The 26,039-nt window shown below is 41.7% G+C and overlaps 1 protein-coding gene across 2 annotated transcripts in view; it reads right to left on the bottom strand.

The window, feature by feature from the left end:
* Positions 1 to 4,311: 4,311 nt before the first annotated feature.
* Positions 4,312 to 26,039, bottom strand: part of ZBTB8OS (zinc finger and BTB domain containing 8 opposite strand) — a 368,696-nt gene continuing 346,968 nt past the window's right edge. For both annotated transcript variants that reach the window (XM_044059941.1, XM_044059942.1), the window contains one exon: positions 4,312 to 4,538. In XM_044059941.1, coding sequence (XP_043915876.1) covers positions 4,452 to 4,538 — 87 coding nt within the window. In that variant the 3' untranslated portion in view covers positions 4,312 to 4,451. The remainder of the gene's footprint in view (positions 4,539 to 26,039) is intronic.

Raw genomic sequence — 26,039 nt, 5'->3', positions numbered from 1 at the left:
AGCCAATGTTGCTATGCTGTAATGCACAGTTGTTTGAAAGTACATTTGATCGCCAAAGGTGGGGACAGTCTCACTGTTCTTCCTAACGTGTGTGTACATACAATATATGAACAAGCACATACACAAACTTTCACATGCATTGAGATTCTCATCAAATCCTTTGTTTTGATTTTAGTCCTTATTCATTCATTCTTTGACACCCACTTGATCCAATTTAGGGCTATGGAAATTACAGACAAAGCGGGAAAAATAAGCTCCCCGATAATGAATGAACAAGATACTAGGAGAGAGGGGGCTTTGCTCTACAACGTGGTGATGCTGCTTCCATCAGTTTCTGAGGTATCCCTGGATTGTTTTCTTGTGCATTTTTATGGGAAACCATCAGAATTAAAGATGATGTATACCCCACAACTAAGCACATTTAGAATGGTTGATGAGACATCTGGGAAATCCTCTGGAAGAACTGGTTCTTAAGTAAGAGTTTGGAGGTAAGGACAGTTTGCATACCATGGTGTCTAGAACTGCACCCACATATTTTTGTTACAGGAAAGAAATACACCAGACTTTTAGACATTTAGGGATATGCCAGGCTCAAAGGCTACTGAAATGTTCAGATGAGAATTTTATATAGTGCCTTTAAGGGACACACCTGCACAATGCATCTGTGCAGTAGACATAGACAAGGAAAGCTTTCATTCTCAGGTGTAGAAAGATAGGTGCCATGAACATAGTTAAAAAAATGGATGCAGCAGAAAGGCCAAAGGGCAAAGAGAACAACTGAAAATGGTAACACCCCCTATGACTTCTGGCACTATCCGTTGTTATTGTGTCTTTCGGCTTTTCCCGGTTAGGGGTCGCCACAGCGGAACTCCGGTCCGCTAATGATTGGCAGTAGATTTTTACGTGCAGAGTTGCCGGCCCTGACGCACAACCTTCAACGAAGGTACGCCCATTCACGCACGTCTCCACACAGAAGACGCTGTAGCTGAGAATCGAACAGTACAAAGTCTTACTGTGAGGCAACAATGCTACTGCAGCACCACTGTAAATTGCAATGGGCAGATAAGTTATCCCTTACATCCAACATTATTGAGAAAAATGTCCTTATCAGCAGGGTAAGGAATGACTGCATAGGTAAACATCCTGAACTGATTCAGTGCTACAAACCTGTTTGGCCTGGACACGACAAGGGGTGCATCTCCAAAGACATTTTTTTTGGGGGGTGGGCACCAAGAATAATCTTATTAAGCACCTTTTCCATTCTCTGCAAAAAGAGCACTCTCTATAGTGGTTGATGAAGAATGGGTTTGACTAGGTACAACTGGTTCCTGGGCAAAAGTGGCATGCTGAAAAAGTATGGAAAATGCACAAATTCTTTGGGGTAGCCCAAGTTTAAAATTTCCCTTGTACATCTCTCTGAGGTGAGGTGACATGATATTTTCCAAAAAGAGGAGAAGATTCTCCCACTCAGATATTTTGGTTGACATAAAGGGGGAGGGGGGAAAGGCAGTAACAGTTGGAAGGCTCAAATACAGAATAAAAGGAATCCACACACAAATCTATGGCCCTGTTGCTTGGGTTGGCCTGTTTTCTCCCTCCAAATGTGTTATCTTTTTTAAAAGTGCACTGTCCATAATGACTCATCTTTCTCTGTTTTTCTATAAAAGGGTGACTGTTTAATTAGGCAGCTTCTACAGTACCTCAGTAGTGGAAGGTACAAGAACTGTTTAAAAAATTGCACCCCCCCCCCAGCCACCACCACCATCATCAAATTTCTTGTACATCTCTTGGGAAGGAAAGACAAACAGGTTCTTTGTATTTTGCAGTATATTTAACAACTGCTCCTCTATGCCATCTGGCAGAGGCTGTACCCATAATTACACATGCCTCCTAATCAACATAGCTAGGGCAGCTGTCCCAGCACAAGCATTCTCTACCTTGGCTGCAGTCTGTGGGTGTGTGTTTTCATTCTGTCTCTTATAGACTCATTAATAGGACTCTCAGATTTTCAGTCTGCTTAAGGAAATCTTCCTGGTACTGGATCATACGAGTCTGAATTTATAGCGTACATGCGCAGTGTGGCAAACTAATGCTTTTTGAACTAATCTACCAAACATCATATATTGCTTGCCAAATGAAAGAGTACTTGGAACTGGAGCCAGCTTGAGAATCCCTAGAAGAATCCAAGGAAACAACTGCTGGTTCTGCCAGGGATATTTTAATACATGTGCTTACATGGTTCTTGCATACTATAAAACATGTCAAGCTTCCTGGGCTACAACTCTATTTTCTGTGAAGCATTATCAAATATGTCCTCAAAAGCTTACAGTACTGGATGGGTGGCCAAGGTTTCTTAATTACTCTTCTGTTCAATGCTTCAAAATATATCTGGACTGCTTGAGCTCCTTCACCGCTCACCGGAAGTGTCTTTCATAAGATTGTTTAGATTGTTTCAGCAAAATTCCCATGGATGGGTAGGTTGGGGGGGGGTGAAATAATTATCATTAAATTATCATTATCTATGTTGTACCACATGATAAGAGTGGATCTGGGCCTAAAAATTCAGATCCTATTTTTAGAATTTGAGAACTATTCATCTCTTCATGAAAGGGCCCCTCCACTTTTTTTTTTCGTTTGCACGTCTACCCTAAGATGGAGGTTGTAGAGGTATGTCTGAACAATGGCTCAAACCCTCTACAAGGCCATCAAATATTATTCTGCAAATCTTCAGTAAAGTAAACTGCACATATAAAAACAGCGAATATGTGAACACAGTGGGTGTCTATAGCCTGGCCACCCATCTTTTGGGATCTAGAAGGTACTGTGGATTTAATGCAATAGGAGGGAGCACAGTGATCACACTTTTATGAAAATCCACCAAAATTCTAAGAATTTCTACTGCCTGCATTCATTCTCAGTCTTCCAAAGAAAAAGCAAAGCTCTCCATGGAGGCTTGGAGGCTGGCAGACAGATTTGGCAGGGTCACTTGAAACCTGGCTCCCTTGCGTCACTATCACTCTACTGTTTGATTCAGAAGTGATTACTTATCAAGAGCTATTGCCAGAACAAGGACATGACTGGAGAAATAAGCATTTGGGCCTCATGTACACTTAGAAACATAGGCCTAAGCAGTGTTGGCTGAGTCTGTAAGGCATCAAGTTCTCCATGCAATATTCCTTACCTAAATACATTCGTGATCAGTTCATTTTATGATATTTAGGGTGCTTCTTGGGGTATTCCTTAAGCTTCTTTCCATGCTTGGAAATGGCTGTAGGTTCACCTACTGAAGGGAGGCAGATATGCACTGATACAGTACAACTGGCTTTCTATGTTTCACAGAGGCCTTACGATATTTGGCCGTCCACAATAAAGTCTTTTAAAGTCATATATTCCTTGCAAGACATTACATTAGGTTTCTCACCTGGCCAAAGAGTACAAAATAAAGGCTGCAAAAGCTGGTCCTTAGTTGATATCTCTTACAGGCAGACTTAGTGACCTTTTCTATGGCATCACAAGTCTCTTGGGAAGAGAAAATATTCATACAAAAACTCAGCAACTAGAAACAATACACACACACACACACACACATATATATATATATATATATATATATATATATATATATATATATATATATGCGTACATACATATACACACACACACACACACATATATATACATATACATATATATAAAATATATATTATATATAAGGTACTCGCTGCTTCTAGTCTGTTTGGAAGTAAGAGTCAGACAAATCCCATGATCTCCCATTAAGTGTGGAACTTATGATGGACACAGATTCTTCTTCACAGCTAGGTTTCACATGGATATTCTTGTTATGACAAATAGCGCATCTGGTCTGGAAATGTCTGACTGTCCTTAATTTCCTGCTGGAAAACTGACATCCACTAGCAGCTAAGTTCTCACTAACTCATAAATGAGCTGCAGCAATGGCCATTATTATAAACATCCTAACATTACATACTGCCATGAGAGGGCAGTCATGAAGAGTATCCCAGATTATATCTACTGAAAAGTGACCTGTGAAATAAGATTCAGTGGTCTATCTGTACTTAATAAAAACACCTGGAAACATCTGTAATGTTTTACATCCTGGTATTGTGCACCAGGCCAAAACATATGTTGCTGCATTTTAGGAAAATTTAACAAAATGGTATATTAATAAAATTTTACAGAATGGTCTCTGTCATTCTTGTAGAGACCCAAAAGAGATTTAATGGTTCTAATAAATACATATCACACTCTGCATATTTAAAGGTTAACGAAATAATACTCCATGAAACAAGATGATCCACATCCTGTATATTTTCTTGCAGCAATCCATCTCAACAGAGGCACTTCCAGATCGGAGTTATGATTCTTAAACCTCCTGATCTACTGACATTTGCAAGCTGTAGTGTATGAAGGGGGACACTGCCTTTATAAACTCAAATGTCAATAATGACAAAAAGTTCAGGGGCTGGATCTTCATGAATCTGCATGGCTGAATAAGTGATTGCCTTCACTTCTGTGCCCTGAAAGAAACAAGAAACAAGTTCAATGGTCATACTACATACCATTTCCAACTACACAGTGTGCTGAAACTAGACTCCATTATCAAGACGACCACCACATGATGCACAGCAAGAGGGGACAATAAACACATTCAAATAACATGCAAAACTAAATCATCTAAGCAATCTTTATCAAAACACACTACTAGAAAACTATCTAAAACCATATCAATAACAATAAAGTACAGTTTTGTACCTACCATAAATGTAGATGTTCGAAGATCCACATTGCTGCAGTCCTTACACTTGGGTAGTCCAATATCAAAGTATAAGGCTGACGTCGGTCAAGGCGCATTTGACTGACATCAGGACGTCAGGGTACAAATGCGCATGACCGACGTCATATCCTCAGTCTTTTCTTGCCCCAGATGTCAGAAGACCCTAAAAATAAAGGTCAAAACCAAAAGACAGCAAAACAAACAACCAAGCACCCTTGCCCTAATTATATGTACAAAATACACACTATATACACAATATTTACAACCACCTCTAACTACAGAGGGGAAGGAGGGTGGACTGCAGCAATGTGGATCTTCGAACATCTACATTTATGGTAGGTACAAAACTGTACTATGTTCTTCATCTCACATTGCTGCAGTCCTTACACTTGGGTAGAATCCCAAAGCAGAGGTCTGGGAGGATGGCCAAACTATAAGGAAGCAGGAGCTGCCAAAATGCTCTGCAAAACAGCAGTGGCAAAACCAGCCCTGGATTTAGAGTAAAGTGGCAGGTGATAATGCCTAGAGAAAGTATGCACTGAACTCCAAGTAGCTGCCTCCAAAATATCCTTGGTTGCCACCCCCCTCAAAAAGCTGTCAAGTGGCAGTAGCCCTAGTGGAATGAGGCCTAATCCCAGCTGGAATCTCCTTGCCATGATGGGAATAACAGAAAGCAATGCAAAACCCAATCCACTTAGAAATAGTTTGTTTTGACACAGGCTTGCCCTGAGAACTCAAAGCAAAAGAAACAAATAACTGCTGAGACTGCCTGAATCCTTTAGTTCTGTCCAAATAATATCGCAACTGCCTGTGTACATCTAAAGTGTGCAAAATCTTTTCCCCTTTATTTTGGGGATTTGCATAAAAGTAGGCAAATGAATAGTTTGGTTTAAAGCCACACTAGAAACCACCTTAGGCATAAAGGAAGGATTAGTACGTAAAGATACCCTATCCTTATGGAAAATCAAGAAAGGCTCAACGCCATAAGGGCCTGCAATTCAGAAACCCTTCTTGCAGAGGTAATGGCCAACAAAAAGCAGTCTTCCATGATAAATATTTCAACTCAGAAGTAGCTGCAGGCTCAAAAGGTTGCAGAGTGAGTTTCTCCAACACAAAATTGAGATCCCAAGCAGGAGTAGGAGCTCTACGTGGGGGTCTTATATTCTTTGCCCCTCTAAGAAATTGCTTGAACAAAGGATGAGAAAACAATGGTGGGTCACAATCATAGTGAGCCGAAATTGCTGCAGCATGAACCTTAATAGAAGATAAAGACAAACCTTTGTCCAGTAATTCAGTAAGATATTGAAGAGCCACACTCAAATTAGGCTCAGAAACATCAAAATCTTTTGCTGCACTCCAAAATAAAAATCTCTTCCACTTATCTGCGTACACTTTCCTTGTACTAGGCCTTCTAGCTTCCAAAATAACATTCAAAACTTGCTGAGGAAGTGGAGGCCCACTATGGTTCAAAACAGAATATGCCAGGCTGTTAGGTGCAGAGAGTGAAGCTTGACATTGAGCAAATGGCTGTCCTCCTGTGACAACAGGTGTGGAATCGAAGGCAAAGGCCATGGAGGCTTCCGTACCAGGCTTCTCAGTAATGGGTACCAGTGCTGTCGAGGCCAATCTGGAGCTATTAAAATCATCCTTGGCTTGTCCTGTCTGACCTTTAGAAGTACCTTTGGGAGGAGAGGCAGAGGTGGAAAGGCATACACATGAAGATTGCTCCAATTGAAAGAAAGAGCATCCACTCTCCAAGCTGTGGGATGAAACCTTTTTGTGCAAAACTTTGGCAGCTGGTGGTTTAGTGGAGAAGCGAACAGATCTATGTCTGGAGTTCCCCATGACACTGTCAATTTCTGAAATACATGAGGATCCAATTTCCACTGGGATCCATAATTGCCTGCTCAACACATCTGCTAAGGAGTTCTGTGCTCCTGGCAGAAACCTTGCCTGAAGATTGAGCTGTAAACTGAGAGCAGTCTCCCACAAAATCATTGCTTGCCTGCATAGAGGATAAGAATGCCCTTGCTTGTTGATGTACCACATGACAGTTGTGTTGTCTGTTAGAATCAACACCTGCCCTGGAAGAAGTAAATCCTTGAAAGCTATTAATGCAAACTGGACTGCTAACATCTCCTTCAGGTTGATATGTAGATGTTGTAGTCTGGCAGGCCACTTGTCTTGTATCCACTTTCCATTTAGATGAGCTCCCCAAGCTTTGTCTGAGGCATCTGTCGTTAAAATCTGACTCGCCTCTGGCCGGGTCACAGAGAGTCCCTTGTTTAGGTGACATTCCTGAGCCCACCACAAAAATTCCTTTTGAATGCAAGGTATTATTTGAATGACAGTGTCCAGATCCTGGCAGTGCTGTGTCCATACATTTTGAGATACCATTGTAGCTTCCTCATATGCAGTTTGGCATTGGGAAGCACCAGAATACAAGATGCCATGAACCCTAAGGCTTGAAGGACTGTCCTTGCAGTCAGCCCGGACTGATGAGATAGTTGATGGAAGTAAAGGGAAAGACTCTTTTGTTTGTCCGGGTTAAAAGGCCATCTGGGATGCTGTATTCAGTCTCACACCCAGAAAGCACATGTCTTGAGAGGGTACTAGACTGGACTTTATTTCGCTCACAGAATACCCCAGGCATCTTAGCACTGCTATCACATATTCCAAATGATGAAGAAGCTCTTCCTTCCTTGAGCCAGAATCAGGCAGTCGTCCAAATAAGGATAGATCTGTATTCCTTTTAGCCTGAAGAAAGCTATCACTGGAGCCAGCACTTTCGTGAACACTCTGGGCAGTAGATAAGCCAAAGGGCAATGCAGAGAACTGATAGTGAGAAGTCCCAGCTCAGATACTTCCTGCAACTTAGTCTGATAGGAACATGAAGGTAAGCCTCCTTGAGATCCAAAGTTACCATCCAATGATCTTTGCCCAGCAGAGGTAAAAGCTGCTGTAACGTCAACATTTTGAACTTGGGAATGTCCAGATAAGTGTTGAGGATAGACAAATCCAAAATTGGTCTCCACGTGTTCCCCTTCTTTGGTACTAGGAACAGGCGAGAATAAAATCCTAGGCCCACTTCTGGCATAGGGACCGGCTGTATAGCCCCTATCTGGAGTAACAGAGAAACTTGCTTGTGGGCCTCTATTCTTTGTTGAGGAGGAACGTCTGGCATGCCTTTGAAAGGAGGCAAGGTATGGAAATAAAACCTGTAACATGATTGTATGATATCCAATACCCATCTGTCTTGGGTAATTAAACTCCAATTTTCTTTGAAAAGTGCCAACCTTCCTCCCAAAGGTGCTGCCAGACGAGAAGGCTCTGGCAGCTGAAAAGGTAGGTCATTGGGTCTGTTTACGAAAGGACTGACCCCTGCCCTCACCCGAAGACTGTGCAGGAGAACTCCCTGTTCTAGGCCTGAAAGAGCCCTGAGCTCTGCCCCTACCACGTCTAGATCTACCCCTAGACTGGGAATCATAAGAAGGATACGTCCACCCCTTAGTAGGCCAATTTCTACTAAACTTAGGAGGCTGGACCTGCAAAAAATCTTTAACAGTCTGCATAGACTTAGCCTTGTCTTCCATTTTCTTCAAAACTGCCTCAACAGGAGAACCAAACAACACGTCAGATTGTAAAGGAGCATCTAAAATCCTTGTTTTAACATGGTCAGATAAATTTTGATCCCTCAGCCAGGCGTGCCTGCGAAGAACTGACCCAGTGGCAGCCACCCTAGATGAGGCCTGTACAGCATCAAAACCACATTGCAAAGAATGCTTACCCACCTGTTCAGAAACATGTACTAAATCTTGCAACTCTTTACAATCAATACCTTCTGCCAGAGCATCAACCTTAGACTTCAATTGTGAAAGAAGATAGTTCTGGTATTTCAACATGTGAAACTGGCAATTCAAAGCCCTCATAGCAAGAGTGGAAGAAGTATAAACTTTCTTTCCCCATCTATCCAAGGCCCTGGCCTCTTTGTCTGCAGGAACCGGATTCTTTACAACAGAAGCCTTAACACCTTTAGGCCCCTGGCTAACAGTTTCTGGGTCTGCCCTAGGACTCTTAAAAAGATACTTATGAGCTTCAGGCACCCTGTAATACCTATCCGGTTTAACAGGAGCAGGAGGTAAAGAATCAGGATTAAGAGAAGCCTCTGTAAAAACATCTTCCACTACATCCAAAACAGGAGGTATAGCCAAAGGCCTATGCTGGGGTAAAAACAAAAATTCCCTAAGCCTTTTCCTGGAATCAGAGAAGTCCTGACCTTCCCACTTAAAATGCTCCCTCATGGAATGAAGAGTTTCTGAAAAAGAAAAATCCTCAGGAGGAGAAGCAGAAGGAGTAGAATCATCCGAATCAGAATAAGGAGAGTACTCCTGCAAGTCTTCAGCCGAAGACTCCGAAACATCTGAAGCCTGCTCAAAACTCCCTAGCTCAGGCTCCACCCTAGGTCTCTTATCAGGAGGGGGCATAGAACCCCTAATCAAAGTAATCAAATCTTCTGCCATTTTAAGCATATGCTTCTTGGGCACAGTTCCTGAAGAACTAGGGGTAACACCAACTGAAGCTAAACCTGGCCTGCCCCTGGGAGAAGCCTTGGAAACAGAAGGAGAGGGCCTAACCACCCTAGGCAGGAGGGAGTATAGTAACCTGAGAAGCCCCATCAGCCTGGCCTGCCTCCTGAGAGGCCACATCCTGCAATAACAAAGTCTCTCCCTGGGATCCCAAAGAAACCTCCGGTGGAACCACCGGCTCCACCGACGCCTCCAAAGAACCCGTCCGGTACTGACGGTTCCTCTAGCCTAGGTTTAACAGCTTTGTCCTTGCGCTTCTTGAAGCGGGCGTCGGAGCATCCGACGGCATTTTATAATTGCACTGCTTCCCGAAGACTAACCTGGCACAATCTAATCTTCTCTTAATAGTGCGCTTATTGAATCTAGCACAAGAGCGACACCCAACAACGTCGTGCTCAGGCCCTAAACAAGGAATACACAAAGTATGGTAGTCTCTATGCGGTATCTGTTTCCCACAAGAAATACAATTATTCACTTTTTCTGACATCCGGTAAACCACTGAGGCAAGAAAAAACCAAAATATTCCCCAACGGGGTACTTAGCCAACTTTGATTCGGTCTGAAACTCCGAAATCGAACAATTTCAAAACGCCAACCGGCACTTGCAACGCTGCTTCTGCATCGGACCATGCGGCAAAAAAGACTGAGGATATGACGTCGGTCATGCGCATTTGTACCCTGACGTCCTGATGTCAGTCAAATGCGCCTTGACCGACGTCAGCCTTATACTTTGATATTCGGGCCGACCGAGGACAGCGGACTACCCAAGTGTAAGGACTGCAGCAATGTGAGATGAAGAACATCAACAATACTGCAAAGGTAATAATTTTGAAAAAGCTACAACATGAAAGCAGCAAGCTCATAAAAAGTGGTCTAATCAAGCCATAAAATACACCTCCCATTCTCTGTATAAATATACTTTGTATGCAGAATTGCAGAAAAATGGACATGGTTTAATTACATAAAATAATGACACAGTATATACTTGTTAGCTGATCTTTGAGTAAGCTTTCTGTAGTATGTGTATCTGTTGGGATTTTAACAGCTGCTTTCATTAGCTCTGATATTTATCCTTTCATTCCCATGCTAAGCATGCAAATGCCTAGCTGGCAAACAGCATGGTGTCATGAGCTGGACTATGGCAGAGTACATGACCACTCATTCAGAATCCTACCCCCAAGAAAATGCAGCCAGATAAAACAGGAAACAAAACTCAAGCTTCATGAATACATAAATAATGGACTGATTGCCTAAGCTCAGAGAAAAAAAGACGGCAACAAATACTCACAGCAAAAGCTCTCCATAACAGTGAAAACATAACTGTTATCCCTGATTTGGGGGGCATTGGGGAGCTTCTGAAAAAAAAATTCCAACAAACACCTGGTACAAGGGAGCATCAGAGTAGCAAAAAAAAAAAAAAAATCCTGTAACTCTGAGGCATAAATAGGGTCCCAACTCCTGGAACCATGGTACAAGCAATGACGACTGGTAAAGATATCCACAATGGACACATTCCTGAAGCAAGAATAAGAAGCAGTCTTTCCTTTGGTGGAATGGCCTTTAAAAGCATTTTCTAAAGGCAGTTGTTTGATGGGAAAACACAATACAGTTGGCAATCTACATGGAATGGGCTTGCTTAGCATTTGGAAGTCTCTTGTCTCCATGGGGCAAAGACAATTAATAGCCGTTCTGCTTTCCTAAGCTAATGTATACTACTGGATACAACCCATGCTAGCAGTGGGCATCCAGGGTTGAGGGACTCTTTCTCCTGGTTTCTAACTATGGAAAGAAAATGGAAAGGAGGACTACTTAAAGGAGATGCTATTTCCAGAAGGAAATATGGGTCCGTCCAAATGGACAGCTAGTCTTTCTGAAAAAAATAGATATGGTTTCTACAAACAGCAGTCTAAAGTTCCAAGATTATCTGAACAGAGGTTAACAACCACCTGGAAAACAGTGTGTTCCAAACAATAAACTTTAAAACATTTGGACCTGCAAGTTTGAAGTGGATGAACAAGCCTGTTTAGGTCCCAAGGAAGAGAAAACATTCTTCACAGGTAGGCAGAGATGAAGAAGTCAACACTGTTCTAACATCTACTAGGTCATTATGGATGGAGGTGCCACAGACATGCAAACAGAGTTTGGAATAACTGAAACCCAAAGCATACTGAAGTCAGAAATAGATCATAATCATAATCTGTACCTATATGGGGAATCTCTTCCACTCAGAGTGCCCTTAATGAGTAGCCCCAAATACCCCCAGTCTCTGTCACAGATGTCCAGTTGGAAGAGGGGGGTCTAAGTTAAAAGCCAGCTTCTAAGGTGTATTCACTGTCATTCCAACTGAGGAGGACTTCCATGGCTTGTACTGAGACAGCTTCCTACACTACCAGGACCTGAAAAGCCTGAAACCACACCCCTCTTGGCCACCACAGGGCCAAAAAAAAAGAAGAGTCCAGGTGTTTCTTCTTTATATTTTGTTATGAAATGTTGAGTCAAAGGGAATAACTGAAAGACATGGAAGAGTCACCCTTGCCATTAAAAAGAATGAATCCTATCAACACTCATCTGCCTGACTAGAAGGAAAAGAAGAGCTAAAGAATGCATTTTTACAATTAGGAGGAGAAAGTGATGTCAGTGTTGCACATTCTCAGAAGACTACAGCATGACAAAACAAGATTCCCAAATCTTCATCACCAAATCAGAACCAGATGTTCATGAGGAAATTCACTTTTCCCAGGATGTCTAGTACTGAAAGGGCAATGCATCATATAGAGCCTACTATCAAACTTGCACTGCTTCTACACAGGTGGTATTGTGTGTATGTTTGTTTAAATCCTTTACAATGTTTGACAAACTGTCTTTGCATCTGACAGTAATGTCAGAACATCGTGCATGATATTATAATCCATGTTTAACTTTCTAGCAATAAAAGTAATATTTTATATTATAATATTTACTTTCATGCCTCAAAACAATGTAGGTTTACATACGTTACTAGTTCCTGTCACTATGTGGTGCATGTATGTTCTCTACATTATCTGTGCTGTTTTTTTGGGTATTATGGTTTCCTCCCGACTCTCAAAACAGTGATTGCAATCACACATGTATATATTTTTCATACACACATTTATAAACAACCTGTATCACAAATGGGAAAAAGCTAGTGCAGGCAACCCAGACTTTACATTCACTCACAAATCCATACTTAAAATCCAACAAACTAACAGCATCTAGAAAAGTATGAATGAAGATCAACAACACAGATGGGACGTTATGGTAAGACATAACTTCTTTATCTGATGATGTTAATCTTTGTTCATTCCTTACTGATGGGACAGAGTTCCCAGCTACGTGTATTCTTGGGTGGCCCTCATGGAAGGACATTCCTGAGCACCTTGGAGCCAAAGGAAGCTCTACCTCTGCAGGCCAAGTCCAATTTGTAATGAAGAATAAAGGTATGAGGTTTAGCCCAAGTTGCAGCTGAGCAAATATCACTGAGGGAAGCCTTAGCATGGAAAGGTGCTGAAGTTGCCATAGATCTGGTAGAATGTGCTTTGACTCTATGAGGCAAGGTGAGATTGTTTTTGTTGTAGATAAAGGTGATAGAATTTCTCAACCATGAAGCCAATGTAACTTTTGATGCAGGATGACTCCGCCTAGATCCAGAAAAAGTCAGACACAGTTGGTCTGATTTACGGGTAGATTTTGTTCTGTCCAGATAAAATCTATTTGCCTATGAACATCCAAGGAGTGCAAGAAATACTCTCCCTTGTTAGAAAGGTTAGGAAAGAACACTGGGAGATCAATAGACTGGTTGATAGATCGCTCTGACACCACTTTTGGTAAAAAGGTAGAATTGGTTCTCAGTAATACCCTATCCTTATGGAAGATAAGAGGTTTGATGCATAAGGCCTGAAGTTCTGACAATCGTCTGGCCGATGTGATTGCAATCAGAAACAAAGTTTTCCAAGAGAGATATCTTACATCACAAGAGAACAGACATAGGTTCAAAGGGTGGAGCTGTTAAAGCTTGTGGAACCAAAGTCAAATCCCAAGGTTGTATGGGTTCTCTAAAGGGAGGTTTTAGGTGGATAACCCCTTTCAAGAAAGTCTTACAGAGTCTGTGTGACACAAGTGAAGAATCTTGAAAACCAATATGAAAATTTGAGATGGCAGCTAAATGTACACGGATAGTAGAGGCAGATGGGTCGATATTATATTGTCGAAAGCCGACAATATCGAATCTGATATTGTCGACACAACAATAACGAATGTTCAGAATATCGAATGTGTAAACAGATATCTCCGTAAGAGGAGATTTCCATTTACTTCAATGTAGTGCGATCTCGGAGTTGGTATATTTAAGTAGCGAGGAGTCTGGGGGATGCAGCCCTCCACATGGGGGGTTGCCCGCCTACACCCTTTAGTTTTTCTTTTTTTTTTTAAATTTTTTTTTAGGAACATTCAATGTTTTAATAGTTCGATCATTAAAGGTCGACCTTTAGTGATTCAAACTATTAAACATTCGATGTTCTAATATAGACCCGAGGCAGACACCCCAGAGTGGAAAAGATGTGATAAGTAATCTAATACCATCGAGACCGGGGCTGACAAGGGGTCTATTTGCTTATCTGCTGCCCATATAGAGAATCTTTTCCATTTATTAAGATAGATAAGTCTGGTGGACTATTTATGAGATGCCATAAGAATACTGCGCACAGGGGGCGGAAGGTTTTCATGCCTGGCAATCACAGGAAGTGGAGAAACCAAGCTGTCAGTTTCAGGGTTGTTAGATTGGGGAGAATCAGACCCTGTGGATGGGGTATCAACATTGGTGATGGGACTGAGGATCCATGGTTGATCTAGCAGGTGAGGCCAGAGGAAGGGAAACCAGACTTGTCGAGGCCAATATGGAGCAATGAGGATCACTTTGCTCTTAAACTGTCGTGCTTTCTTTAGAAATCAGGAGATGAGGGGAAAGAGGTGGAAAGGCATAAAGAAGACCCAAGGGCCAAGCGTGGACTAGAGCATCTTTTGGTGACTGTCCCCGAGGGGGGATCAGGGCAAAGTAGTTGCTGCACTTGTAGTTGGTTGAGCACCTGCTCAATTTGTCCGCTATCATGTTGGAGCTCCCGAGAATGTGCATTGCAATCAGAAAGCAGTTGTGAGCTATTGCCCAATGCCATATTCTCAAGGCCTCTTGGGATAACGGGTAAGATATGGTGCCCCCTTGTTTGTTGATGTACCAGACCACTGACATGTTGTCTGATTGGATCGCAATAGTCCCTGATGGAAGGATGGAGTAAAATGCTTGCAACACTAGAAGCACTGCCCTCAGTTCCAACACAGTGATATGCAAAAGGGCCTCTGTCTCCGACCAGGTGCCTTGGACTGCGTTTCCCTGACATAGCCCTCCCACCCCATCAGGGAGGCATCCGTGGTCACCGTGGTTATTGGTAGATGGGGGGTGAAAGGGCAAGACCATTGCTGGGGATTTTGAGACGTCCACCAGAGTAAATCTTGCTTGCATCTTTGAGTCATACTTATTTGAAAAGACAAAAGATGTTGTAGAGGGTACCACAGAATGAGAAGTAGCCATTGAAGAAGTCTCATGTGGAATCTGGCTAGGGGAACAATGGTGATTGAAGCTGCAACTGACCCTAATAGATGAAGTACAGATCGAGCTGGAGATTTGTGGTGACAGAGCAACGATTGAACTTGTTGCCTTCCACTATGAAGTCTATGTTCTGGAAGGGATGCTGTGCAATTTCTCATGTCCGACAGTACCCCAATTCCAAAGACTGAGTTGGGGTTGTGTTGGATTTCTCCCAACTTATAGTGATTCCCAGGCTTTGAACTGTTAAGTGAGTATACTGCAGGGTTTCTTCCAGTAGACGCTTGGTGGGGACAGTAAGGAGCCAGTTGTCTAGATATGGAAATGTCTGGAATCCTTGAAGTCGCACGTGAGCGATAACCACTGCCATGCATTTTGTGAACACTCTGGGGGCTGTAGAGAGACCGAACGGCAGGGCTTGAAATTGGTAGTGACTGGCTCCTATACTGTAGTGGAGGTATCTTCTTGAACGTTTCTCCATCTTTATGTGGTAATACGCATCTTGAAGATCTACAGAGCACATCCAATCATCATCTTCCAGAAGAGGAAGGACAGACTGAACTGTGACCATCCGGAATGTCTCTGTTTTTACAAATTTGTTTAGTGTACTGAGATCCAGAATTGGTCTCCAGTCCCTTGTCTTTTTTAGCACTAAAAAGAACCTTGAGTAAAATCCAGGGTCTGGGGGGGGGATGGCACCTGGATGACTCTTTTTTGTAGCAGCTTTTTGATTTTGTGTGCTGCTGTTTCCCTTTGACTGGGTGTTCTTACTATGATAACGTAATATAAAACTCTCATAAAGTACTGCACAACATGTTCTTACTATGATAACGTAATATAAGACTCTCATAAAGTACTGCACAACAGATGAGAATGGGCAAAGATGGAAGGGGATGTGATGGTCTCTGGATATAATCTGTCGTACCAAAGAGTTGGTTGTTATCTTTTGCCAGGCAGCGGGGTACAAGGAGAAATGACCCCCTACCGCTTCCAGAGGTAAGCAGTCGGGCAATGCTTCAGGAGCACTGATAGGGATGGCCAGAGCAAGAATCTCTGGAACCCCGGTTTCGCGGACCTCCTCTGCCCCGAAAGGGGAGTCTTCCATTGGAGTTCCCTCCTCTGCCTCTAGGGAAAAGCTCAGCATGTGCATCCTGGAAAGAACCCTGTGATTTCTTGTGCCAGATCTTTCCGCTCCTCTGATTTCTGGAATAGAATCGCTGAGGAGTGGAGTGTCTAACACCAATGGCAGACAAGGTCTTGCCATCCTGTTTGCACCGTGCCGGCGTATCCTTGACTTTAGGGTCAAATAAAGAAATGGCCTCTATAGGGGCATTCATGTGGAAGCCTTAAAGGAGTCCAAAAAGTCACAAAGGTGCATCCAAGCATGTCATCTGGCAACAATCCCTGTGCCTGCTGCTCTAGCTGCCCCTTCTGCTGTGTGAGAAATAAGGCACATGGAAGAGTTGGAAATGGACTCCAGGGTGGCTATCTGAGAAGCCACATTATCACGGACTTCGCCAGCAACAGCTCCTGCCAAGGTTTCAGAGAGCTGGTTGATAAGATCTCGCTGAGGCCTGGTACAATGTGCCAAATAATTCAAAGACCTTACGGCGAAGGTCGATGAAGCAAACACATGGTTCCCTAATCTGTCAATTGCCCGGGACTCCTTGTTGGGCGGATGGACAGTTTGGCTCTCTTCTGCCAAATCCTTCTTAGTAGCAACTGCCACCACCATAGCGTCTACTGGAAGACCACGTGACCAGTGGGGGTGCTCTGCGGGGGGTGATAATATCTCGTCTGGCCTCTTAGGTATCACTTCCATGGTATCAGGAGCCTTCCATGCTCACTGCATGATGAGCTGGACGAGCTCATCGGCAGGCGGGGTGACCCAGGAGGTAGGGGGCCGGGCACAAAAAGCTTGCAGGAATACAGATACCTCAGAGGAAGAATTAGATGACTTCCAGTCACCCCTCTGTCTAAAGATCTCAAGGATGTCACCAAAGGACACCTCATCAGAGGGTGACCATGGGGACCCTTCCCCGTCATCAAAATCCGTATCTTCAGTCAATGACTCCTCAGTGGAGTGCATGTGCTTCCTCTTTCACGATGTTTTGCGGGGTGTTTCCTCAGTGGGAGGTTCTGGGGAAGACTGCAAAGAGGGGGTATCCTAAGGAGGAGAGACCTGAAGCTCTTGTGCCTGGAGGTTGAAGCTTGTGGCAGTTGCGGCACAGAGGTGGGAGAGGACTCTGACAAATGAGCTTTGCTGGTGGAGGCAAGCGCCCTCTCCATGGCCCGGAAGGCTGGCCCACCCAAGGAGGGGATGGGAGCCCAGAACTGAGCATGACAACCTCGGAACCGGGGTCATACCCCGTGAACCCGCCCCATAACCAGGAGTTTCAAGAGGAACGTGAACCATAAGAAAGACAGCATCCCTGAAAGGTGCCATAGAAAAAAATCAGCGTGGAGCCAGGAATGCCCTCCCCAATGGCACAGCCACTGATCTGAGAAGAGCCTGATGCCCAGTGCACTGAGGGCCACAAGGATGACTCTGGTTCCAAAGTGAGATCCACTACTGAAGTCAGAGGGAGGGAAGCTGCTGTCGGAGTAATAGGCTTTGAAACTTGGATGGAAGTCGAAGGAGGTGTATACGCTGGGGGTTGAGGCAAAATACGCTCACCTGAATGAGGGAACATGGACTTCAACAGTTGAGAGAGACCTCTGGCTACAAGCAACTGGTCAACAAGCCGCAACACATCCTGCTCAGAAAGACTCTTGGTTGACCTTATGGAGTAGGCTGATGTCGATTCTCGCCTTTCTAGGAAAGGACTATACTGACTGCTTGCAAAAGGATCCAGTGAAGGGGAATATTTGGTCCTTGCTAATTCAACAGGTGCAGAGCTTGGAGCCGAGGAAGTCTGCACCGAAGAAAATGGTGTAGAAAAGGTCTGCACCGAAAATGTCAGCACCGTAGTGGTTGAAGGTGTCTGCACCGTAAAGGCAAAGGTCTGCCCCGAAGGATACGGTGCTGTAGTGGAAAATGTCTGCACCGGCAATAAGAACGCTGCAGAGAAGGACTGCACCAAAGTACATGTCGGTGCTGAAAAAGTCTGCGCCGTGGAGTACAGAAGAGTCACACTTTGAGCCAAAGGTGACTGTATCAATGGTGCCGAAGGGGACTGAACCTGTACTGATGGTGCCGTTAGGGGTTGCGATAGAACTGTCGGAACCGTAGTTGTCTGCACCTGGAACTCCAGTGCCGATATCAATAAAGGAGACATGGCTGTAGTCAGGATCATTTGAGGTGGTGCCGAGACTGGAACCGACACGGTTACAGATGGCAGTGCCGGAGTAGTAATCAATTTCACCTTTTTGTGAGTCGACTCCCTACGATCTCCAGAGGGAGAAGATGGGAGTGACTTTGATGAAGAACAGGAAGAACGCCTTTTGCGGGGTTTAACAGGAGGGGGAACCCTCTGACCCAGAAATAGCCTTAGAGAAAGGAGATTTGAGACCTTTCAAAATTAACTTATTCTTCCTCTCACTGAGAGTCCTGGTAGAGAAGTTTTTACAAATCCCACATGGATGATATACAGTCAAGTGGGTGACATTAAGACAGTAGACACAAGTCATGGCCATCGGAAAGCAGTAACTTACAGCCGCAGTCCTTGCACTGCTTGAAACAAACAGAACTCTTTTTATCTGACATAGCTGGTGTGGAGAAGAAGCACAGTAGCAAAAGGAAGAATAACGGCTACCCAAGAAAAGGGTAAAAAGAGAAAAAGGAAGGAATACCAATGATGGTAATGGAGAATTACCACATGGTAAGAAAAGAGGGTAATAAAGAGAAAAGATTAGAGGGAGAGAGAGTCTAAACTGTGCGATAGGGTAGGAAAATATTAGATTAAACTTTTGAGAAAATATTAGAGTAATGATATATAAACTGTCAAAAATTAGACACTTAGCTGAGAGAGTGGCTTGACATGGCTGTTCAGCAATGCGGCAAACGAAATCTGACTAACAGGGAGTAGAGCATTCTGGGTAGGACCTTGGCTCGAGAGTTTTTGGCTGACACAAGCTTGATATTGGCCGGCTCAGTTCCAAGGACGGAACCGATAACCCATCAGTAAAGAATGAACGAAGATTAACAACATCATATCATACTTTACAGTAATAAAAGCATTTAAAATTCAAATTTAAGTACACTTGCTGATCAAGAAATGTAGTAAAATATACAAGATAAAAACAATCTCCTGAATAAAGTGGAAGCATAAACTCCACAAATGGAAAGGAAAATGAAACACTATAAGGACTGAAAAGAAGTGAATTACAAGAAGCAAAACAGTCATCCAGCAAGAGAAAGCAGCCAATCTACCTTCTAAGTTAAACTACACAAGAACACAGTAAAGCAGTAGAAAGAATCTGGCAGGCGTTGTTTGACACAAGAATTAAATCTATAAATTTAATAATATAGTACACACAAGTAAAATGCTGTTTTAATATAAATACATATTAACACAGAAATAAAGCACACACAAATGACCATTAAAACACAAACAGCAACTCAGGGTTTTAGTCAGCTGCACTATCAGCCAGAAACTGTGCTACTGGTATGTTAGTCTCTCATCTGAACTGTTTATAAACAAGGCTGTGCAGTAGTGCACAACAATTTAACATATGCACCTTAAATAACCAACCTGAAAACTTCAGATTATAACTCCACAGTTTAAAAACATGCACATTTATCAATTTGTTAAAATAGATGGCTGAAATATTTTACTTTAAAACATACTACAAAACATACAATTTCCAGACACAAACTAAATGTAAAACTCAAACTACAAAAAATACAGATACCCATTTCATAACACACTTGGGGTGTGCATGCTACAAGTTACTGCAATTCTATGGACCGTAAGTTATTCACCCTTTAAGTTCATGCCTTACAACACTCCTCAAAGTGCGGCAAAACTGTAACACACACACACACACACACACACACACACACACACACACACACACACACACACACACACATTTCTGGGTGTGATATTGGTTGATATTGTCCATTTCATTTGGTCAACAGAAAAGCAGATTGACACTGGTGGGAGACTGCTGAAATATTGGGTTTGGGGAATAGGTCTTTCCTGCTACTGTGTGATCGCAGATTTAGTACATTTAAGTAGCGGGGGTGAGGTGGTGTGCAAGGGGGCTTGCTCCTCAGCCCAACACTTTGTTTTTGTTTTGTATGCTGTTTTGGAGCAAGCACATCATGCTGTTGATGCTGTCAGACCTTTTTTATTGATATTCTGTGCATCAGTCTACTGCAGAGCAGATTCAGTTCAATAACTGCTCTTGTAACTTGGGCAGTATGAAAAGAATCCACTACCAGTCCACTTGCCCCAATAACAAATGGGTACATAAAGGATACAGGCCTTTTGTCAGACTATCAGACCTAACCAAACCATGGCAATGTACTGTCTGACTGAAGCAGTCGCATGTGTCACTCAGGTGCAACATACATGGATGCATTTCTGGTGGGCTCTCGTACAAAGGAGAATTCATTACAAGGTTAGGAATTTCTACTGCCTGCTCACACTGCTGAGTAGACTCAATACTCCTCCAGAGGAAGGGGAATATTTTCTGTAGAGGCCTGCTGACAGATGCCAAGCTGTGGTGCACCTGAAAGCAGCAGATGCTCCAAGCTACATGGTTAGATTTGTCTTCTGAAGTTAACTAAAAGTAGCAGAACATTAAATATAAACCTGAACACAATGCCCACAGCAACAATACATCTTTTCACTTAAATAAATCATTGTAGTGAAACCCAGTTAACAAATGCTGGCATGACTAATCAACTTTTTAATTACCAACACAGGCAATCAGAATAAGAGAAATGTGATCTAGGTGTGCGAGTATCTGACTTCAGACAGCAAAGCAATACATATGGTCTCTGCAAACAGGACCAGGGTCCCAGATTAACAGCTAAAACACATTGCCTTTGGGATGAAAGTTAAAATACATTAGTGCAAACAGACATTTCTTCAGCTGATCTCAGTCAAACATCACAGGTGCACCCAGTTAGAAGTTGGTTATTTATGAGGTGTAGGAAGGCAGTTTCTGTGAAAATGCAACTGACCTCTATACTCAGACAAAGGATGGGATGTCAAGATTGTACAGTATTTATGCAGCAGTGTCTAGCAAGGTAGACTGGACTACCTGCAAGTTCAAGAAAAGAAAGAGCACACTGGAAACTGTGGTGGTAAAGAACAGAACAAGGTGTATATTCTCATTCATTTACAGACATATGTGCTTAAAGAATAACTCCTATTACAGTTCTGGCAGCCTGGCAAAATCTGTGAAGTTGAAGATCAAGAGTATTTGAAATGCTAGTTTCACTTAATGCTTCCAGTGCTTTGCTCTTTAGAGAGAGAGAGAGAGAGAGAGAGAGAAAGAGATGTCCTAACCCATTTGTCTACGCTGCGTGTAATATTTCTTTCTCCCCTTCTTCCTGCTCTGTTACAGAACATTTATCAGAAGCAAAATTAGACAATTGGCATTTTGCATACAAACATAACTTTCACCAGACAGCGTTTGGTAACACTCCCTCCTTCCAGTTAGATCTAAATTTCGCTTTGTGTAAATTTTAAAATATAGTTATATTTTACATTTATATTAATCAGACAGTTACTTATTCTTTGGTACTTATGGGTTTCAATGTTTTCAGAGTACAACTCATATTTTTATCAATGATCATTGTCCATATAAACATAATTCCAGTTTATATATTGTCCTCACTTAATGTTTCCAGTGCATTGTTTTTTCTGAAATCTCACTTTTTTTCAAAGCTTTGATTTTTCTTTTCTTTTTTTAAACACTTTAATTTTCTTCGTTTTATCTTCCATTTTCTTCTGAAAAACTGAAAAAGACTTTGTGGTAAATCTTTTCCCTGTAGTGTCCATAATTTGCTGCTCTACATTTGCTGACTGGTTGCATATTCCTCTGTCTGTCTCTCCATCTTTCAGTTCTTTTTCTTTTTTCAGTTCATCTTGCACCTGCCTAAGATATGTCCTGATTTTTAATTCAAGTGGATAGAAGACTCAAACTTTTTAATTCACTGTAGAGAGTTTTACAGAAGGAAGAATAGCACTTCTGCTAATTTGTGGTTGTAATAAAGAGTCATTACCCACAAACTCACGTTTCCAGTTCTTAAGACTGTTCCTTTCTTCCATGTCTACAGTTTAATATAGGTCTTGGCTACCTTCTCAGGCTCAAATTGGGAATATTTACTCTGTGTTCTTTCAGTTTTAAATATCAGCAACAGAAAGTTTAGTCCATGTGCTAACACATTTTCTCATGAAGTCTTCACAATCCTTTTCTTTTATGTGTTCTGGTATAGCTGTAAAACCTCAGATTGTTTCTGCACGACCTATCCTCATGTTCAGCAAGTTTCTGTGCCATTTGTTCATATTTTAATTGCTGTTCTATCATTTCTTTTCCTCTCCTTTTAAGCAGTTTGCACACCAGTTGTTTTGTCTGAATGCCCGGTTAAAAGAGCTTCTATTTCTTGCAGACTTCTGTTTGTTTCTATGAAATCCAATAGAGAGCCACTAATCTTTAAAACCTCAGAGTACATTTGGTCAATATTTCTCTCTAAGTTGACAGGAGAATTTTCTCCTTCAACTGCCATCACCTTCTGATTTTCCCACTTCTGTTTTGCACTACATTCTTCTCCTTCTGAAATGTCACAGTTATTCTTTTAGTTGAGTTTTTCTCTTCTTTGTTGACATTCTGGATGTCAGACAGTTCAGCTACCAATTTATGTTAAAACTATACATTAGTTTTCAGGCTTTTGCTGTTTTCACTGGTTCTTTGTCCATATTTATGCTTTCAAATACAGATCAGAAATTACTAAAGTAGTTTGCTGTTAAAAGTCAAACTATCACACTTTCAAAGTCAACAAGTTTATTTTAGTTAGAACAGTCGATAAAATATACATTTATCAGAAGAAGCTACAATGATGAGCGAGGAAAAAGTTATTTGTAGGGGGGGACAGATAAGTACTAATCCATTAAAGGACTGACTATATTATTGACTGATAACTGTATTAAAACCTGTATCTACTAATCCAAGGACGGAGACAGCAAACATTAAATATGACGTTGGTATTAAGGTTTACTATACAGAACCATAGGTGGTTACTAAACTTGCAGTCCAGGAGACCATTAAAGAGCCTAGCACAAATTTCCAGTTTTCCCTAATGCACTGTCTTGTTAAGTGATTTGCTCAAGGTCACACAGTAGGCAAAAGGCTGTGGAAAATAAAACCCTGTACCACAGAAAGTAGCTCTTTAACAGTGCACTGCCTTCATCCTCTGTGCCAACTGCCAGTTATGTGAGAAGTGGAAGACTCTATCAAGTAACTTAGCTGTATAAAGTACAACTGGTGACAGACCTTCATTTAAGACTACTATTTTAAAAACTTACTGGAAACTAATAGAGTTGGCAAGGAACATCAGTCTGTAATAAAAATAATAGGGACACATTCAGATGGCTCTTCTACGACCTGTTAATATACTACCAATGACTCCCCCCTTTTTAGATGTTAATACTGGCAGGACTTCAATATGATTAAAAAAAACATGCAGTCTAATTGCTAGCTTTGAGACCCAAGATTCTTTTTGTATATGGAAAAACTGAAGAAACGAGGTCACAGGAGCACCTACACTGTACTTGTAAGAAAAGTGCAACACATTTTAAGGGGAGAGCATGAAATATCCTGGTTTCAATATGCTTACAATCCTGAGTAAAAGGAAGGGCAATTTAAAGAGCATCATTGCAGTTTTAATATGCATTATGGCAGTCTGTAACTAAAATGCCACAACTTATTTTCCACCCCATTTTACCAAAACTATGTGCAAGATTCCTATGGCCACACAATTTTATGTATTCCCTCCCAATGTCAGGTGAGGGATTGAATGGGGTGCGTGTCCACTTACTTTCATGGATAGGGACCTGCGCATGCACTGTAGTGTATCCAATTAAAGTCTATGGATACACTCACATGCACATCCTATGTTGACATCACAAAGGGTAAAGTTCAGTGGACTTTTCAGTGATGTTCCATAAGGAAATATCATTTTTTTTTAACTTTAAACTAGGCGCTGCAAGATGGGTACCTACAAGAGGACAAAACAGGACAATAATGGAGGCACCACATGCCTTGGGTGCACAAACTTTAAAAAAAAAAAAACACTTGCGATACAACACTTTAAATATACTGCAAGATAAAAAGAATTACAATAAGCATCACTTATTAGGATGTAATGTTCCAAAAAGGTTTTATGTGCACACCAGCATTACGACCAAACTTAAAACAAGACTAAGATGAACAGTTGCTGCGTTATTTTATTGAACAGTTTTATTATTGTTGTACACGTATTTTTAAATAACCTTATTGTATTACTGTGTATCATATTCATTTACTAGTACGCAATTTATTAATATTTATCATATTTTACCTTTAACATTTTTAAAATAAAAGCATAGTGTAATTTGTTACAATTTGTAGAATGTATCATATAATTTTAATGGACATTATTTAAACTTGGAAAACTTTTTCATTCTTATTGTCTGGACAAAAGCTTACTGTAAGTAATAAACATGTGGCATCCTATAAGTAGCTTTGTTTCATTTTTTGCCATATATCAAGTGCTGAGAATTCAAGCTAGCTTCACTAATGTGACCGTGAAAAAAGTAATTAGTTGAAGTGAACAGGGAGATTCTGCTTATTCTTTTTTATTTATTTTTTTAACTTTATGAGAAAGTAATTCACTGGGGTAGCTATAAAGGCAGTGCAACAAGTAATATTTTAAGAATCCCTAAGTGAGAAGGCAGAGGGTGCATACAGAACAGGAATCGGCAACCTGTGGATAAACACACACACAAGATGTTAGTATTTCTGACCAAGATTACTGGGAAGAATGTTTCACACTAAGAACTAAAGAGAGACAACAGACTTGTCTTAACCTCTCACTTCTGAGAACTCAAATTCATAATTGAGGGATGAAGCTTTCACTTCTGCAATGAAAATAAGAACCTGTGTGTGTTGTGTTTAGTGTAACTTACGAAGGATAAAGCAGGGGATCAGATATGGGCATGGCTCTGTCTGGCTTATGCACAACCTTATGGTAAAGAAGCATTCCATAGCATTCAAACTCTTCAAATACACTGTGAAGCTGCCCAATACAGCAAGCAACTGTCGTAAAGATTCTGAAGGACAAAATGGATTAGTATACACTACAGTAAATACTGTACTCTTCTTGCTGCCAGTTTCTGAAAATTGAATGTCAGATAGGGACATAGCTGGGGATGACTAAGCTGTTAGGATCAACATCTTTCAATAATCCCTAGACCCTCTTGCTTTTAGTGATACGGCATCACTTATCAAGATGAGAAAACAGCTTCCTCCAACCACTAATGGGGGAGGTGTAGATGACTGAACAGTGGGTGTAAAAATGGTAACAAAAGCACATAAAAGGATCTTCAGTGCAATGACAATCACAGAGTACCTGCATCTCAAAAGTGCCAATGGCAAAAATGCTGACCCACCTTTATGTTGCTTTTGCTTCTGATGTGAAGACAGCTGCAGGCATCAAAGACATTACCGACACCACTAGTTTCCCCCAAAGAAATGTCACAGTGATGATACCAAACACTCAGAGCCATGAGGATTTTATCGCACTCTTGCTCTACATTTTAATCTACTCATCATTTTTGTATCTATAGCAAATGCCAGTGGAAGGGGCAGAGGAAAAGGCCATATTACATGTTCTCTACTAATTTGATAAATGTCAACAATGTGCACTAATGGATCCTGAAGTTATGCTTGCCATTGCAACACATAAGCAACAGTGGCCATGTAGAAACCACCCCTGATGAAGACAGGCCACTTGCTGTCTGGAGGAATGAAAGCATTTACTGCAAGGCAAACAGACAATCCAGCTCTTTCAAAAGTAGGATAAAGAATACTGCAAGTTAACCATA

Source organism: Protopterus annectens, chromosome 1.part2 (genome assembly GCF_019279795.1).
Source record: "Protopterus annectens isolate FY-2018-M chromosome 1.part2, PAN1.0, whole genome shotgun sequence".
Lineage (NCBI taxonomy): Eukaryota > Metazoa > Chordata > Ceratodontiformes > Protopteridae > Protopterus > Protopterus annectens.
This window is presented reverse-complemented; position numbering and strand designations above follow the sequence as displayed.